Raw genomic sequence first — 18,581 nt, forward strand, 5'->3', positions numbered from 1 at the left:
TAAAAGGGCACTCCCTTGTAGATGATTGGATCATCTGCTACATAACATTGTAACAACTGCAAGAACTTGCAAAACATCAATGGGAAATGCTGTGCTGATATCGACAATGCCAGTTGCAACACTGCACCATCTCGAGAAACTAGAGAATGATGATCTGTGAATCTCATATTTTAATCTTATTCTCATGAAACTTTCACAACAGTGTTAGGTGACCCAATGTGCCGCTAAAATGTCAAAAAAATGCATAGAACAATTCCAGGCCTTCATCCTTTTATCCCACCAATATGTGCAAGATACACACTTGCCCCCATAGACGGGAAGTGTATAGGGGAGTTACTCCGCACAGTTACACAGGGCTTAGGGTGAGTAGCAGGACCACAATTTCTCAGAAAATATATTAATGACTAAGTGACAAGCAGCTGGAATGGGCAGATAGATGGAAGACGGAATTTAATGCTGAGAAATGTGAAGAATAAAAAGGAGAAATATAAAGGGCACAATTGTAAGAGGACATGAACACAAAGAGTTGGAGGTATAGGAGCACAGTTCATTGGAAGTGGCAGGGCAAGTTGAAAAAGTGGATAAAGTCCAAGTATAAGAGAAACCAGAATGAACCTTTACAAAATACTGGTTCAGCCTAACTGGATCTAGTTTTGGTAATGGGGGTCTAGAACTCACTGCCTGAAAGGGTGGAAGGCACAGAAACCCCCTGTACATTTGAAGTGTACTTGCATGAGCACATGAAGTGCCACAACCCACAGGGCTACAAAGCAAGAGCTAGGAAATGGGAAGTGGGATAACTTTAGGAAAAACAGAAGCTCTTGAAAGGCTTCAGAAGAGATTTACTAAATGATTCCAGGGACAAATGATTTCACTTATGTGGATAGACTGGAGAAACTGGGGTTGTTCTCCTTGGAACAGAACAGATTAGGAAGGGATTTGATAAAGACATTTAAAACCATGAACGGTATAGACATAGTAGATAGAGAAAAACCATTCCCATTGGTGGAAGGATCAAGAACAAAGGTACATCGAATGAAGGTGTCTAGCAAAGGAACCAAAAGTGACATGAGAATGTGTGACAAAATGTGTCATTACCTAATCCACACAGTGTCCAATCCATGTCCAGGCTCATTCTGGGTGGAACAGAAAGTGTGATTATTTACTTTTACATGGCACCAAAATAGGTGGCATTGTAGACAGTGAAGATTATCAACAATTACAAGGGAATCTTAATCAGCTACATAAATGATCTCTCAATCTACCTCATCATGGCCCTTCCACCTTATATGTCTACCTTCTCTGCACTTTCTCTGTAACTGTAACTGTGACACTATTTTCAGTATTATATTATTGCTTTTCCCTTTGTATTACATGTTTCATGTACTAACGTTTGAAATTATCTGTATGGATGGCATGCAAAACAAAGTTTTTCACTGTATCTTGGTACATGTGACAATAATGAACTAGTTAATTACTAATTACCAATTATAGCATGCTGCTAGTATGTGGGACAAAGATAACTGTGGTGGAATCCAGTTTGCTTGGAGTGAGAGCTTGCAATGAGGTCTTGACATTGGAAGTTAAAGGATATGATGAAGACGTAGTGAGACAGCACATGGCTGTCAATGTGACAGTAACGACACTGACCCCCACTGGTCGGAGGACAGCATTGCTCCTCGGATCAGAAGTGATACCACTGTCAATCAAGGTGCGGCTCCACCCACCCCTCAGGTGTGAGAGTACCTTTTGTTTCTGAACTTGCCTGACCATTGGCTGTGGCAGGCACCTTTGTCCTTGACCCCAAACCATTGGCCCATTTAAATCACTCAGTGAGGCTCCACCCAGCCTCCTAGCACCATAAAAAGGGTTGCAATCCCCTAGCCCTTCCTCTTTGACGACCCCAGGAGTAGTGAGACAACACTGCAGAGACCACTGGTAAGAGTGCATCACCATGTGGTTTGGGAGCATTTCACTCATACTCAGGGAGCGTTAAGGGCCAATGTTAGTGTGGGTCAAGTATTGAAGTATTGTATCCTGAAGTTGTACATTGTTATTGTGTATCTGTGTGTGTGTGTGTGTGTGTGTGTGTGTGTGTGTGTGTGTGTGTGTGTGTGTGTGTGTGTATCTTATCCTAGTTGCCATTCCCCCTCACGTTCATGGTCTCCTGAGTGTGTGTGAGTGTGTATCTGTTCCCATCCATTTGTCTCCACGTTTGCCTTTGTGATTAAACTAGTTTTGATATCCAAAGCTTGTGTCCAGAGTCCTTCATCCTTAAGGCTGAAAAGAACCATTTCACACAACAGAGGAGAATAGGGTTATTGAGAGCCTGGTTGAGGAGATGTCGACAGAGATCAAGAGCTGTATTCACTCTTGATGCAGTTATAGAATTAGTTAATCTCTCCTGACACTGAGGCCATGTCCTGAGACATTATCGTATCAGCAACCTCTTTCTGGCAGGGAGAGTGTCAGGTTATGCTCCTGCAGCCATGCAGGGGCAAGACCTCCTTCTTTGACCTGGTCTCTTCCATTAGTTCTGCCTTTAGGTAGACATCTGAGAACCTGGGGGAAGCCTGGGACACAATTCAAAAGGGAAAGCAACAAATCCAAAAATACTTTACAGGGGAATTCCTTCTTTGACTAGCATCTGAAAGCCTGCCAAAAACCATGTGGAATGCAAGTGTACAGACTTTCCATTTCTTATTGCTGTCTGACTGGCAGTTCATCTATAAGAATACTGCATGTCTGGATGCCAAAATAGGCAAACAAGTTGGACATACACTGGCAATGTCAAGAGGGCTTACTGATTTTACTTTTCCCTGTCTGCTGATTAGTGATCAGAGTTAAAATGGGAACATCAAAAAGCTGCAAAAGCTGGAAATCTGAAATAAAAAACAGAAAATGCTTCTCTTCCACAGAATTAAAATTGGGAAACAAGCAATCTTGTAAGCATCCATCCAAACCAACAAAGCTGAACCACAACTTTTTAAAACCTATTATAAAATACTTCAACATTCTGGGATTTGAATTTTTCAAATGTCGTTGTTACTTACATTGGATTTTTTTTCATTCATACAGAAAACGTGAGCATCACTGGAAAGACCAGCATTCTCAACTGTCCTTGAGAAGGTGGTGGTGATCACATGTGGAGGGTTGTTTGTTGTGGAAAACATTGAGCTCCTTCAGTGAAAATTTTAAAAAACTGCAGATACTGGAAATCAAAAATAAAACTGAAAATGCCAGAAATACTCAGCAGGTCAGACCACATTTGTGGGAAGAGGAACAGAGTTACCATTTCAGGTTGAAGAGGCTTCATCAGAATGGTTCTGACAAAGGCACTCTGACCTGAAACATTGGCTCTGTTTCTCTTCCCACAGCTGTAGCCTGACCTGATGAGTATTTCCAGCATTTTCTATTTTATTTCCTTGAGTGTTGTTGCTCTTATCAAGACAAATGGAGAGTATGCCATCACCTTCTGACTTGTGTCTTTTAAATACTGGAAAAGCTTTGAGTAGTGAGAAGGTGAGTAAATTGCCCCAGTCTACCCAGCTTCTAACTTGTTATTATATAAATTATGTAGCTGGTCCAATTTAGTTTTGCATCAATGGTGACTGCAGGATTTTTATCGTGGGTACTTGTAAATGGTAATGTTGTAAAATGTCAATGGGAGGTGTTTAAAATTTTAGGGAAATTGTCATTCCCTGGCTCATGCATGGCACAATTGTTCATCACTTTATCAGCCCAAGCCTGAAGGTTGTCCAAGATCTTGCTCCATGCAGTCCATTTTGTGAGCAATTACAAATAGAACTGAATCCTGTGCGACCATCACTAATATCCTTATGCCTGACATTATGTGGGAAGAAAGATAATTGAATATGATCAGTCCTGACACACTAACCTGAAGAACTTCTGAACTCCAACAACTACCAGTGGAAATCAAAACTACTATCCATGATTGGAGCAAAATTGGAATGAGATTTGGAAACATGAACCCTGGAATAACATAAAGTGAGCACCAAACAGCAGGCGAGTATACAATGTAAATTGTCTACTTCAGAGGGTGATGGAATTAGATCATTGCTTTTATTGGTATTGGTTTATTATTGTCACTTGTACCGAGGTACAGTGAAAAGCTTGTCTTACAAACTGATCGTACAGGTCAATTCATTACACAGTGCAGTTTCACTGAGTTAGTATAGAGTGCATCCATGTAGTACAGGTAAAAACAATAACAGTACAGAGTAAAGTGTCACAGCTACAGAGAAAGTGCAGTGCAATAAGGTGCAAGGTCACAACAAGGTAGATCGTGAGGTCATAGTCCATCTCATTGTATAAGGGAACTGTTCAATAGTCTTATCACAGTGGGACAGAAGCTGTCGTTAAGTCTGGTGGTACGTGCCCTCAGGCTCCTGTATCTTCTACCCGATGGAAGAGGAGAGAAGAGAGAATGTCCCGAGTGGGTGGGGTCTTTGATTCTGCTGGCTGCTTCACCAAGACAACGAGAAGTAAAGACAGAGTCCAAGGAGGGGAGGCTGGTGTCCGTAATGCGCTGGGCTGTGTCCACAACTCTCTGCAGTTTCTTGCGGTCCTGGGAAGAGCAGTTGCCATACCAAGCCGTGATACATCCAGATAGAATGCTTTCTATGAAGAAAGATCAAGGAATTCAAGGTTATGGAGAACTGGAATTGAAGAGGAGTTGCAACATGGGGCAGATCAACTGTGATCATATTGAATGGCAGAGCAGACTTGAAGTGCGAGGTGTCATATTCCTGCTCCTATTGTCTTGTGTTCTTCTTGTGGTAACACTGTTAATGACACCTTCTGTCACGTGGTTGACAGTGAACTGATGGGGTGATAATTAGCCTAATTGGTTTTATCCTGCTATTTGTAGCCAGGACAAGTGTAGTCAATATTCCACATTGTCAGGTAGATACCAGTGTTGGGACCTGCACTGGATGCATGGCTAATTCCGAAGCATCTGATCACTACAGTCGGGATGTTATCAAAGCTCATAGCTCCTGCAATTTTTTGTCAACTCAGATGTTTTTTTGGTGCTGTGTGGAGTGAATCAAAATGACTGAAGGTGGGCTTCTCTGATAGTAGGGACTGAGGAGGAAGCTGAAAGGGTTCATCCGCTCAGTATTTGACCAGACTGTGGGACAGTTCTCCTAACATAGGCACAACATGCTCACAATGTGTTATTACATCTGAATCCAGCGTCAACATTAATTTGTATATTCTATTCAGTTTTATTCTTATTATATCTTTTCACTGTATTTTGATGCAGCTGAGTGAATTGATAGGCCATTTCAGAGGACTAAGAATTAATCGATTTGCTGTGTGGCTCTGGAGTCATCTATAGGCTACACCTTGTAAGGACAGCGGAAGTTCCTCTAAGCATAAACCAGAGAGGCTTTTACAACAGTCTGGATGTTACTTAACCAGATTTTATTCCAGCTTATTTATTTATATTCTGTTTATTGCGGTGGGATTCAAATTCCTATTCTGGAATTATCAACACTGACCTCTGGATTACTAGTAGACACAAGAGACAGCAGATGCTGGAATCTGGACCAAGAAACAATCTGATGGAGGAACTCAGTGGGTTGAACAGCATCTGTGGTGGTGGGGAGGGGGAAGGAATTGTTGACATTTTGGGTTGAAACCCTGCATCAGAATTGAGAGTGGAGAAGGAAGACAGGAAGACAGCAAGTATAAAGAGGAGAGGGGGAGTGGTGAGATAGAGGCCAGTAGATGATTGGTGGACCAAGGAGATGTGCAGATGGAGCCAGGTTAGGGGGGTGTGGGGGGTTGGCGGGGGGAGGTTGGAGTTGGGAGACAGAGGCAGGTGGAAAATAGGTGGAGGCAGACAAGAAAAAGGCAGATGGAGCCAGGTAGAGGGAGGGGAGGGGGTGGGTGAGGTGGAGACAGCTAGGATGGTGGAGAAGAGCACCTTTGCTCTGTCCACAATGACCATCCCGAACTCCCAGTTGTATGCCATTTCAACTCCCCTTCCCATTCCCACAATGACCTGTCTATCCTCAAACCTTCTCCACCAGGGTGAAGCCCAACATAAACTAGAGGAACAACACCTCACATTCCACCTGGGTAGACTATAACCAAATGGTATGAACATTGAATTTTTCCAATTTCAGGTAACCCTTACCTCCCGTGTGCCATCCACCCCCCACCTTTGGTCCTCCCATTTTTGTCCCCTTTTCTACAACCCCTTCCAATTCTGCCTCCATCACCATTTTCATCCCCCTCCCCTTCCTGGTTCCATCCACCTACCACCCACACATTTGACCCACTAGATCCCCCCTCTCCCCCATCTGGTTCCTTCTGCCCTTCACCTCTCCCTTAATCGTTTCCATTATGACCTTACTTACTTTTCAGATTCAAGCATTGGTAGCCTTTGTGTTCCTTCTTATCACCCTCCAGCGGCTGTCTTCACCTACACCCTCCCCTACCTGGCTCCATCTGCTCATCATCCTTCACCACACCCTGGTCAACCAATCACCTCCTGGCCCCTGTCTCATGACATATCCTTCCCTTTATACTGGCCATCTTCCCTCTCTACTCTCGGTCCTGATGCAGGGTTTTGACCCAAAAACAGTGATGATTCCTTTCCCCCAGTAGATGCTGCTTGACCGGCTGAGTTCCTCTAGCAGATTGTTTGTTGCTCTGGAATATTAGTCTGGTAACATAACTGCCAAAGTATCATTCCCATGTTACATCACAGGAAGAGTTAATGATGAAATGCTTTCTAAAAGATATTCAATATACTCGAGTCTATATAGAATTTATTACCTGCAAAAACAACACGACTGATTTAGGCTTACTCATTCAAAATAGTGTACTTTCTCTCAAGTGGAATCTCAACTAACCAATGGACTTCATCACAGAGCAAGCACTTGACAAAATGCATTACAAACATCAATAGCCCACATAGTGCATGGAAATTTTAGCAATATTGAGTCTTGATAGCTTGGTAGTTTTACAACCATTATACAGTCATAAGTAAGTCCAAAGCACTGTGGACACTATCCACCATGTCCACATCCACATCCACTAACCCCCATCATACTTATTCTCTTCTTTCCTTTCCTAGCCTACCTTTCTTTTTTCTACCCCCCCCCTTTTTTTCCCTATTTTCCTCTCTCTCCTTACCTTTGACCCATCCCCCGGTGGATCTGCTCTCCCCTCCTCCCCTGCTATCACTATCTCTTACCTGCATCTACCTATCGCCACCTTGTGCCCACCCCACCTCTGCTCTTTTGTCCACCTATCACTGCTCTGCTTTTCCCTCCGATATATTGGGCTTCCCCTTTTCCTATCTTCAGTCCTAAAGAAGGGTCCTGACCTGAAACATTGACCACCTGTTTTTTCTCCACGGATGCTGCCTGGCCTGCTGAGTTCCTCCAGCATCATAGTGTTTTTAATCTAGATTCCAGCATCTGCAGTCTTTTATTTCTCTTGTGGATACTATCTAACTATTTTTCCTCAGTTGTCCATTCAATTCAGCCAACGAAGCCAAGAGCTCAAGTGACCACCAAACCTGAAAGTCCTATCCTTGTTTTAAAGATCATTTGGAAATTGAAGGTAGCATAAGAAAGTGGCAGACATTTGATAATTACTTTACCTTTACTCGAAATGAAACTTCATTGTGCAGAAAATTCTTAATAGCTATTGAATATTTAAATAAACGGTTAACCTCTCAGGCACAGAAACAGTTCAGACAGTGACAAATTGTGCATTTTGTCCAAATTGCAAGGGCCAAGAAGCCAAAAACCTTATAAATAATACAGTATCTGTTCAGTGAAGTAATGTACAAAAACAGATTCACAGGGGATTACTGAAACAACCCTAATTTTAGTTTCAAAATAAATTAATAGATTAAAGAGGGATATTGTCCTCAATGCATTATTCTTAAAAATATATATAAATATGAGTAGGGAATTTTCAGTTTCTATATTTGGTTTGGTTTACGTTATTTATTCACAAATTACCTTTGTCAAAACCAGGCACCTTGGGTTATTAGGAAAACATGAGGCAATACCACAACTTTCGATTTCTGCAATTACTGTAAAACTCCAATAATCAGCACACACAGGACTTGGGTGATGCCGTACTAGCAGATTTTCTGGACTATTGGAAATTATTCACTATTAATAACACAAACATTTTTAATTCACATTCGTATAATAAATAGTCCAGTGAGCCCAGTAAGTTTCAAGGGAATCTGGGAAATGGAGTCACGGTGGGTTTAAACAGACCTGTGGGAAATGGAGCCCTGGTGAGTGTAAAGAGAGCACGGGAAATGGGGCCTCAGTGAGTTTTTTAATGGGGTGTGGGAAATATCATTTGGTGAGCCAGTGTTGCACCATCAAGATTTCCAAATAATCAGGTAGCAGGTTATCAGAATGTTCTGTAAATTGGAAATGACAATAATTAATTCCTGCAAAATTGTCCACTGTCCCTGTGCTTTAGTAATCCAGATCATTTTTACCGTAGTCAGCTAAGTAATCTATTCAATTATATATTCACAAACAAATTCATATGTTCAATTGTCCAGGCAAAATACTGCATTTCCAAAGCTGTGTTCTTAAAATGCATGGTTGACATCTTATTGCCAGCGGGGAGCTTTCTTGGGGTGAAAGAAAACATTTTTTTTATATGTCAGTCTTGGAGAGTGTTCTTTCTGTTAATATCAGTAAAAACTGAAAACCAGCTTCACCTTTAGCATCAAGTCATTTATCTCCCTCAGCTCAATATTAAAAGTATTTCCATTTCATCTGTCTGAATTATATTTTTTGGGTATTAATCATAACATGAGGGAACCTAGAGCAAAGGAAAGCAATTCATTCTGTCACATCTGCTCCACCCACTGTCTGGTGTCTTTAGCAGCTCAACCTTACCATCAGTTTTAAATCAATCTTAAAAAGGGTGTCCTACACTTCTTGTAAGAGAGGAAGATACTTCTACAATGTCTTTATACTGGATCTCTGGCCAGGTCTATAACAACGGTTAACCAGATCTGGGATGTACTGCGTTGCCCTTGTTTCGACTGCAATTTGAAGTTTTCCAATATGTCATTAACATGTCATTTGCTGATTGGTAAAATGACCTTCCTTGAGTTTACATGGTGATGCTTTGGAAAGTAATTGCAGATTTTTTTTTCAATCTTTTTATTAGTTTTCAAATTAATACAGATTGATATATAGCATCAATATTTATACATGTAATACAAAGAGATCAGGATAACAATCATAGATAATCATAAAGAACAATAAAATATTTAAAAAATCTGTAGATCCAATGATCTCTTAGTAAATGAGTATGATATAAAAGAAAGAGATTTATTATATAAATTTTTAAAAAACCAAATCGATAAGAAAAATTGTAAACAATATAAACTAAAAAAAATTTTAAAAAAACAACAAAAAAGAAAAAAAAACTGGGCTAAAATTTCTCTGTAGAAACAGAGCAATATTATGTCGTCAAGTCCGTTCCTCCAAGTTGGAAAGTTATTGAAAGGGGATCTACATCATGTGAAAATATTGAATAAATGGACTCCAAATATCTTCAAATTTAAGCAAAGGATCAACAGTACCACTCCTAATTTTTTCCAAGTTTAAACAAGATATAGTTTGAGAAAACCATTGAAAAGCAGTAGGGGTTATTGGATCCTTCCATTTAAGCAAAATGGATCGTTTGGTCATTAATGTAACAAAAGCAATTATACGGTTAGTGGAAGCAGATAAATGGCCAATAATTGCAGATTTGATGCTAAGTGAACAATTATTTGTTGTGCATCCCAAAACAAAATTCTGCGGATGCTGAAAATTTGAAATTATAATAGAAATAACTCATCAGATCACATCATGTGGGACATGGTGGTGTAGTGTATAACTTACTGGACTAGTAGTCAGAGTTCTACTCTGTCGTTCCAGGGGCGTGAGTCTGATAACTACCATAGCAACTAGGGAATTAAAGTTCAAGCAATTTTAAAAATCTGGAATTTAACAATAAAGCCAGTTCATATAGGTTCATGAAATTATCTGATTGTCATAAAACCCATCTGGTTCACTGATGTCTTTAAAGGAAGGAAGTCTGTCATCCTTACTCAGTTTGGTCTGTTTGTGTCCAGACCCACTAATGTGGTTGACTCTTAAATGCCATTTTAATTCAGAGGCAATTAAAAGTGGACAATAAATACTGATGTTGTCTATGATTTTCACATCATGAATGTGGTAAAAAGGCATCATCTTGAACAGAGTAATAGTTATCATTTCTGATGAAAGCTCAATGGCCTAAAACACTAACTCTTTCTTTCTCCAGAGATGTTGTCTAACCTGCTGAATATTTTAGTATTTTCTGTTTTTATGTGTTGTGTATAATTATGTCTAAATTTAAGTATGAAATGAAGACAAATGAATTTGCTTGATAATAGGCCAGTTTCTTCCCTGCATGCAGATAAACATAAAGTGAACTGAGGAAAAATTGTGCATACCTACCAATTATTTTCAAGAAATAGTAACTAATGAAAATCAACAATTATTCCTTGATTCCATAAAGAAGGAAGTGCAATCTGGTTTTTCAAAAGTCAAAGAGCAAGTACAGAATCTGAATAAAGAGCAAGAAGATTTGTGACAGCAGAAAATCTATCACTCATTATTCCCCTCTCATAGTTCTGTTTTTTTTGTAAACAGTTTCAGACATCATTTCTCACAGAGTTAGCTTTTTTTGCTGTTTTAATTTACATTTATGTGACAAGCCATATTGGGAGACAGCTCTTGAGTATTTGGAATTCAAAGATTTGCATTAAATCATGCATGTCAGACCACAGTAACTCATATAAACAATGCCACACTCCAAGGTAAGTTATGTATATCTGCTTCAGTTCCACTCAGGATAATACTTGAAATTCCAAAAGGAACTGACCACCTTTGCTACGATCCACATTTCCCCTCAGTTCTAGTGAAGCCCTCAAATGAAATGGGCAATGTTCTTCATAACACAGTGCCAGTTCCAAAGACTCTTCCGCTGGAAGCAGCCTTCCAGTGCATCAATATCAGACTTAATATTTTTACGCTCACATAGTAATCAGTACAGCCACAACTGAATATTACTTTAAAATGTCATATTACTATTGAGCATCAGCAACAGTTTTCTTGAATTTGTAAGAGAAGACAGCACCATCAAACAGGTTTTTTAATTAGACAACGATGCAAGTACATTTGATGTATAACCATTTGACCTGAAAGATGAACAACATTGTCAATGACTTATGTAACTTTTCTCAATAGTCAGTACATATTTAAAACTCTCCATATATATTGCAAATAACTCCTGCACTCAGGCTGACAACCATGTCACATTTCAATGAGTATGTTTGGCTTTACCTTAGTGCTGTTTAGCCTGCATTTGTGTGTTCCTCCAAACCATCCTTCAGTTGAACACTGGTCAATGTCCACATTCTGAAGATTTATGTCAACTCTAACCACACCCCTGGAAGAAAAATACAACCATTAGACTGACCATCATTCAATAACCAACCAATCAAGATGAAAACAAAAACAGCAGATGTTGGAAATACTCGCAGTTCAGACCACATCTGAGGGAAAAGGAACAGTCAATGTTTCAGGGTCCAGACAAGAGAAGGAATCTGGCTGTCAATCTAAAGAATTTCAACAAGACTCAAAGGTCAGATATCAGTACAACTAAGGTAAGATGGAGAGACGAGAGACTGCAGATGCTAGAAATCTGGAGGTCCTAATGTAGGGTCTTGGCCTGAAACGTCGACTGTTCATTTCCCTCCATAGATGCTGCCTGACCTGCTGAGTTTCCTCCAGCATTTTCTGGGTGTTGAAACTAAGATACTTCACATAATTTTCAGCTGCTACTGTCCATTTATTCCTGGAGGCCACAATTAAAATCATTCCCACTGAAAGAAATCCACCTATTTCCCAATAGAGGAGAGTATAAACTTCAGGACGTTACCTAGGAACCTTCTCTGAATTACCAAGGAGGGTGCATTGGTATTGGTTTATTATTGTCACTTGTACCGAGGTACAGTGGAAAAACTTGTCTTGCATACCGATCGTACAGGTCAATTCATTACACAGTGCAGTTACACTGAGTTAGTACAGAGTCCATTGACGTAGTACAGGTAAAACAGTAACAGTACAGAGTAAAGTGTCACAGCTACAGAGAAAGTGCAGTGCAATAAGGTGCAAGGTCACAACAAGGTAGATCGTGAAGTCATAGTCCATCTCATTGTACAAGGGAACCATTCAATAGTCTTATCACAGTGGGGTGTAGAAAGCTGTCCTTAAGTTTGGTGGTATTGCCCTCAGGCTCCTGTATCTTCTACCAGATGGAAGAGGGGAAAAGAGAGAATGTCCTGGGTGGGTGGGGTCTTTGATATGCTGGCTGCTTTGCTAAGACAACAAGAGGTAAAGACAGAGTCCAAGGAGGGGAGGCTGGTGTCCGTGATGCGCTGGGCTGTGTCCACAACTCTCTGCAGTTTCTTGCGGTCCTGGGCAGAGCAGTTGCCGTGCCAAGCCGTGATACATCCAGATAGGATGCTTTCTATGGTGCATCGGTAAAAGTTGGTGAGAGTCAAAGGGGACAAACCGAATTTCCTTAGCCTCCTGAGAAAGCAGAGGCGCTGGTGAGCTTTCTTGGCCGTGACATCTACATGATTTGACCAGGACAGGCTGTTGGTAATGTTCACTCCCAGGAACTTGAAGCTCTCAACCCTCTCAACCTCAGCACCATTGATGTAGACAAATGCATGTACACTGCCCCCTTTCCTGAAATCAATGACCAGCTCTTTTGTTTTGTTAACACTGAGGGAAAGGTTGTTGTCATGACACCATTCCACTAAGCTCTCTATCACCTTCCTGTACTTCGACATCGCTGTTTGAGATACGGCCTACAATGGTGGTATCATCTGTAAAATTGTAGATGGAGTTAGAGCAGAATCTGGCCACATAGTCGTGAGTGCATCGGGAGTAGAGTAGAGGGCTGAGGACGCAGCCTTGTGGGGCACCAGTGTTGAGAATAATCATGTCGGAGGTATTGCTGCCTATCCTCACTGATTGCGGTCTGTTTGTTAGAAAGGTCAAGGATCCAGTTACAGAGGGAGGTTGTCTGAGTCCTAGGTCTCGGAGTTTGGTGACAAGCTTGCTTGGGATTATTGTATTGAAGGCAGAGCTGTGGTCAATAAACAATAGTCTAACATAGTTGTCTTTACTGTCCAGATGCTCCCAGAGCTGAGTGTAGGGCCAGGGAGATGCATCCGCTGTAGACCTGTTCTGGCGATAGGTGAACTGCAATGGGTCCAGGTTGTCTGGTAGGCTAGAGTTGATGCGTGCCATGACCAACCTCTCAAAGCACTTCATGATGGTGGATGTCAGAGCCACTGGTCGGTAGTCATTCAGGCATGTTACCTTGCTTTTCTTCGGTACCGGATTGATAGTGGTTCTTCTTAGAACAGGTGGGAACCTGAGACTGAAGCAGGGAGAGGTTGAATATGTCCACAAATACTTCTGCCAGCTATCAGCACAAAAGACTCATCCTTACGGCCTCCACTGTGATCAAGGTTCAGCTGCATGGAGGCTGTCAGGGTGGATGGTGACAATCCACTTACCCTTTTGTTCAAAACACGCATAGAATGCATTAAGTTTCATCAGGAAGGGATGTGCTGTTGTTAAACTATGCAGCCCGACTTCGTCTTGTAGCCTGAATAGGCATGTAAGCCCTGCCTTAACTGACAGCTGGTCAGGGACTCTATTTTGAGTCGGTATTGCCTCTTGGCATCCCTGATAGCTTTCTGAAGGTCATACCTCAATTTCTTGTACAGATCAGGATCACCAGATTTGTGTGCAGCAGTCCTTGCCCTTCAGTAGGGAGTGGATCTCCCAGTTCATCCATGGTTTTCTGTTTGGGAACACCTGTATTGTCTTCTTTGGTACACAGTCCTCCACACACTTGCTGATAAAGTCTGAGATGGTGGTGGCATACTCATCAAGGCTGGCAGCTGAGTCTTTGAACATGGACCAGTCCACTGTCTCAAAGCAGTCACGCAGGAGCTCATCTGCTTCCTCAGACCAGCACTGCACAACTCTCCACTACCGGATCCTCCCGTTTCAGTTTTCTGTTTGTATGCAGGAGAAGGAGCACAGTCTGGTGTCTGATTTCCCAAAGTGAGGGTTGAAGGGTGGCTCGGAAGGACTCTTGATGGTTGTATAAGCAGTGGGTCAAGGGTGTTGGCACCCTGGTGGAGCAGGAGATGTGCTGAACGTATTTTGGTAACACACTCTCTGCGGTTGGCCTGATTGAAATCCCCTGCGATGAGGAAAAGGGCCTCAGGGTTCGTGTCTCAGGTTGTTGACCACGGAGTTATAGCTCATTGATGTGCAGGCTTCATGTCCATCTGTGGTGGGATGTAGACTGCCATCAGGGTAGCTGAAGTGAATTCCCTTGACAGATAGATTGGTTGACACTTCCCAGTTAGATATTCCAGGTTGGGTGAGCAGGAGGTCACCAGGACCTTCACGTCCGGAGCACCATAAGTTATTGATTAAGAAGCAGCCCCCTCTGCCTTAACTTTGCCTGAGGATGCTGTACAGAGGATGGAGGATGATGGATGGCATGGATACTAAATGTAACCAAGTTTTCTGTGGTGCGAAAGATTCATTGAATGTGTTGCTGAACTAATTCCAGTTACTAGCAATAGAGTATGAGGGTATTTCCACTCAAAAAAACGAATTCCTTTTCCTTTCAGTGTGCTATTTTCTCTATAATTAATTTTATGCCAACATAGTTTATTGGTCATTTACCCACAATTGTGCTGTGAATCCAATTCAGTCCCCTCAGAAGTGGCATTCAAATAGGCAGACCAGGTACTTTGTAACTTATTTGATTTGCTTGACTAAAATTTAACTCGATAATATTCAAGAGGAAGCCACTGAATGTAATTTATAAGTATTGAGCATTGCAAGCAGCTGAGAGATGATTAGATACAAGTCAAGCCTAAAGGATCTGGACACATAGCCCCAAGAGTGCTCAAGGTCAGCAAATGCATTGCAATTAACAAGTGTGGGTTGGTCTTGCACCTTGTTCATTGGGCCAGTATTCAGCTGTTATTGAAACTAGCCCCAAGTCTCCAGTTATCATCAGAATGCTATCTAATAGCAGCAACTATGTATGAAAACATTCATTTGTGAGAAATGTGCTAGTTAGGGAATTATTAAATTACATACTTAAAAGAGGAATGTTATAACAATCATAAGTGATTGATGAGTGATATTAGTTTTGACTCCTCGTTTGTGCCTCTCTATAGATAGATTTTGAACTACTGCATTTACTGGTAAACTGCCTGATACACAATTTGGCCCAGGTAAGACAGGAAGCTCCAAATGTTTTGTTTTCCACAATGGAAGCCATTGTGGAGGAGGTGGAAAGTAGAGGTATGTGGAGGCCCTACACACAGAGAAAGTAGTTAGTTAAGGTGATCAGTGCCAGGAGTCAAGCCCTAAGGACCTGAATGAAAAGCCCCAAGAAGATAAAATAATAGTGAATACAATAGAAAATAAAAGTAAAAAAGCAAAGTAGATGTATTATCAGCTTTAGACACGCCTCCATGGCCACAGCTCCATCACTCAACTACCAGAATCCTCTCTGAATCAGAAATCCCAACCAACATTCATATCCTCTCCCACATGCCCACACACTTACTGATTGGCACCCACATTTTACACCTTGTATTGCACTGAAAACACATCGGAACAAATGCTTGGCACTCACAATCACAGTTCCCTCCCTTTCTCTCTTGAAGAATGTGGTGGCATTAAACAAGAGGCAACAGCAGCTGACCACAGTGGAAGAGGTTTACGTTTGTCCTAAACCCTATGGGGGAGATAGTACTGGCTATTACTGGGACAGCGTATTTAACACTGGGACTAAAACCACTGAAGGTGACAGTAATTGAAAATATGGAGGCTCCAATGCGCAGGATCAAAAGAGGCTGCAGAGGATTGTAGACTCAGCCAGCTTCATCATGGCCACAACCCTCCCCACCATCAAGGACATCTTCAAGAGATGGTACCTCAAGAAGGCGGCATCCATCATTAAGGACCCTCACCAACCGGGACATGCCCTCTTCTCATTACTACCATCAAGGAGGAGGTACAGGAGCCTGAAGACCCACACTCAACATTTCAGGAACAGCTTCTTCCCCTCCGCCATCAGATTTCTCAATGGTCCATGAATCCATGAAAACTATCTCATTATTCCTCTTTTGCACTATTTATTTATTTTTGTAACTTATAGTAATTTGATGTCTTTGCACTGCACTGCTGCTGCAAAACAACACATTTCACATCATATAAGTCAGTGATAATAAACCTGATTCTGATTTTGATTCTGATTCCCCCACCAGTATCCTAGAGAAAAGAAGAATCTGCGCCCAACTTGGTATGGAGCCCAACCTTTTCTGACTGGAAGTGGCAGGCACAGTGGCACAGCAGGTAGTGTTACTGCTGCACAGCTCCAGCAATCGGGGTTCAATCCTTGCACAGGGTGCTGACTGTGAGGAATTTGCACATTCTCCCTGTGACCGCATGGGTTTCTTCCAGTTGCTCCACTTTCCTCCAACATCTCAAAAGTGTGCTAGATGATAGGTTAATTGGTTATTGTAAATTACTTCTAGTGTGGGTGGGTGGTAGGGGAATCAGGGTGGAGTTGGTGGGTATGTGAAAGACGATTGGTTACATGGAAATAAATGGTAGTAATGGGATTACTCTGAGAGCTAGCACAGACTCAATGGCCTAAATGGCCTCCTATGCTGTAAGAAAATATGAATTCCACTTGCACATTTATGCTACAGCAGCCCTCCAGTGCCTGACTGTAGCTGAGCATATGAATGTGCAGAGGGGTTTGCAGGTCTCACAGCACTCCATCATTCTATGCTACAGTAGATACTCAGTAGACAGCATTCATACTCCCACAGCCACCACTGTGCAATATCTTTGCTGCTGCATCAGCCTGCACGCAGAATTCTGCAGCCTACGTCACATTGATGAAGACCACTAGAAGCCTTCTGGACTCCAGCAACTTCAGCTAAGCCTCCAAGGTCATCTCCAGCCTCCACAACTGAAAGATAGCAGCTTCCACTAACTATGCTGTTAGTTTAAAGGAGCTTTACATACACAGAGTGGTAGGTGCCTGGAACATGCTGCCAGGGGAGTTGGTAGAAGCAGATACGATAGCAACAATTAAGAGGCATTTAAACAGACACATGAATAGACAGGGAACAGAGGGATACAGATCATGTGCAGGCAGATGGGATTGGTTTGATTGGTATCATTATTGACACAGATCTGGTGGGCCAAAGAACCTGTTCCTGTGCTGTACTTCTCTATGTTCCATGTAACCCTGCTTAGTAGTACCAAGGCAAGTACTAAAGGACTGTACAAAAGTGATTGGTTATCTTCTATTCACAATATGGCATGATTTCATCTGCAAGTATGATTGTAATGTTTTATTTGCAGTACCTTTTATTTCAGCATTGCATTCAGACACTGTTCTGGTCAGTGTCAGAGGAATGGGAAGGTGTGGGACTGTTGGTGAATATGGAATTGTGGTTCTAGTTACTGGGCTGGTAACTTCAAACTGAAGTATGTCGAAATTTCCTCTTGCAGAGGGTGGTGAATCTCTGGAATTCTCTGCCCTAGAGAAATATGGAGGTTGGGTCATTATAAGTATTTAAACTGCAAGTAGATAAATTTGTGAATGATCAGGGGTTTGAGGACTATGGGTTTCTGCAAGGAGGAGGAGTTGAGACCTAGGGTAGATTAGCCATGCTCATTTTGAATGGCAGGACAGGCTTGAGAGGCCTGGAGGCCTCCTTCTGCCCCTATTTTCTTGTGCTCTTGTTTTACTGGCATCAGACATGGAGAACATCTTCACAGATAGGGGCAGTCTGAGTAGTTCACCAGATAACTGTTGGAAGGATTGTCCCTTCACAATGGCTGTACACCATATAGCAGGCCACCAATAATCTGGGGCAGTGCTCTGCCGAGTATTACAGGTGGTCCTGGTACTGCTCTGAAACATTCTGTGTTGCAGGATGAGAAATAAAAACATAGGAAATAGGAGCAGGAGTAGACCAGATGGCCCCTCGAGTCTGCTCTACCTTTCAACAAAATCACTGATGTGACCAATGACCTTAACTCCACTTCCCCTCCTAATGTGTTGCAAAGCTAATGCTTGTGTGTGGACTGGAGTTGTCAGTGCAGTCATCAGTAAAGAGCACTTGTCATCCAGTAACTAGCCTTTGGTTTGCCATCAGTCTCTGACAAGAGAGAATGAAATGTCCCTTGCTCCCTTTGAATACAGAGCCTCCTTTATTGAAATCTCTGTACAGGATATGACCTAATGCAAGTCCTCTGCTCATTCCTAGCTTCATGCAAGTTTCTGTCTACTCATGTACCCATGTTTGAGAGCAATTGGTTTATGCAGAAGCCTCAATGAGAGGAAAAGGTCCTCAGAAATCAGAGGGCACTACCCTA

At 41.9% G+C, this 18,581-nt stretch overlaps 1 protein-coding gene across 1 annotated transcript in view; it reads right to left on the reverse strand.

Moving 5' to 3' along the window:
- Window positions 1–18,581, reverse strand: part of gpr158a (G protein-coupled receptor 158a) — a 414,329-nt gene that overhangs the window by 324,327 nt on the left and 71,421 nt on the right. The window contains exon 2 of the mRNA XM_052016756.1: window positions 11,406–11,511. Coding sequence (XP_051872716.1) covers window positions 11,406–11,511 — 106 coding nt within the window. The remainder of the gene's footprint in view (window positions 1–11,405; window positions 11,512–18,581) is intronic.

The sequence above is a fragment of the Pristis pectinata genome, chromosome 5 (assembly GCF_009764475.1).
Source record: "Pristis pectinata isolate sPriPec2 chromosome 5, sPriPec2.1.pri, whole genome shotgun sequence".
Classification (NCBI taxonomy): Eukaryota; Metazoa; Chordata; class Chondrichthyes; order Rhinopristiformes; family Pristidae; genus Pristis; species Pristis pectinata.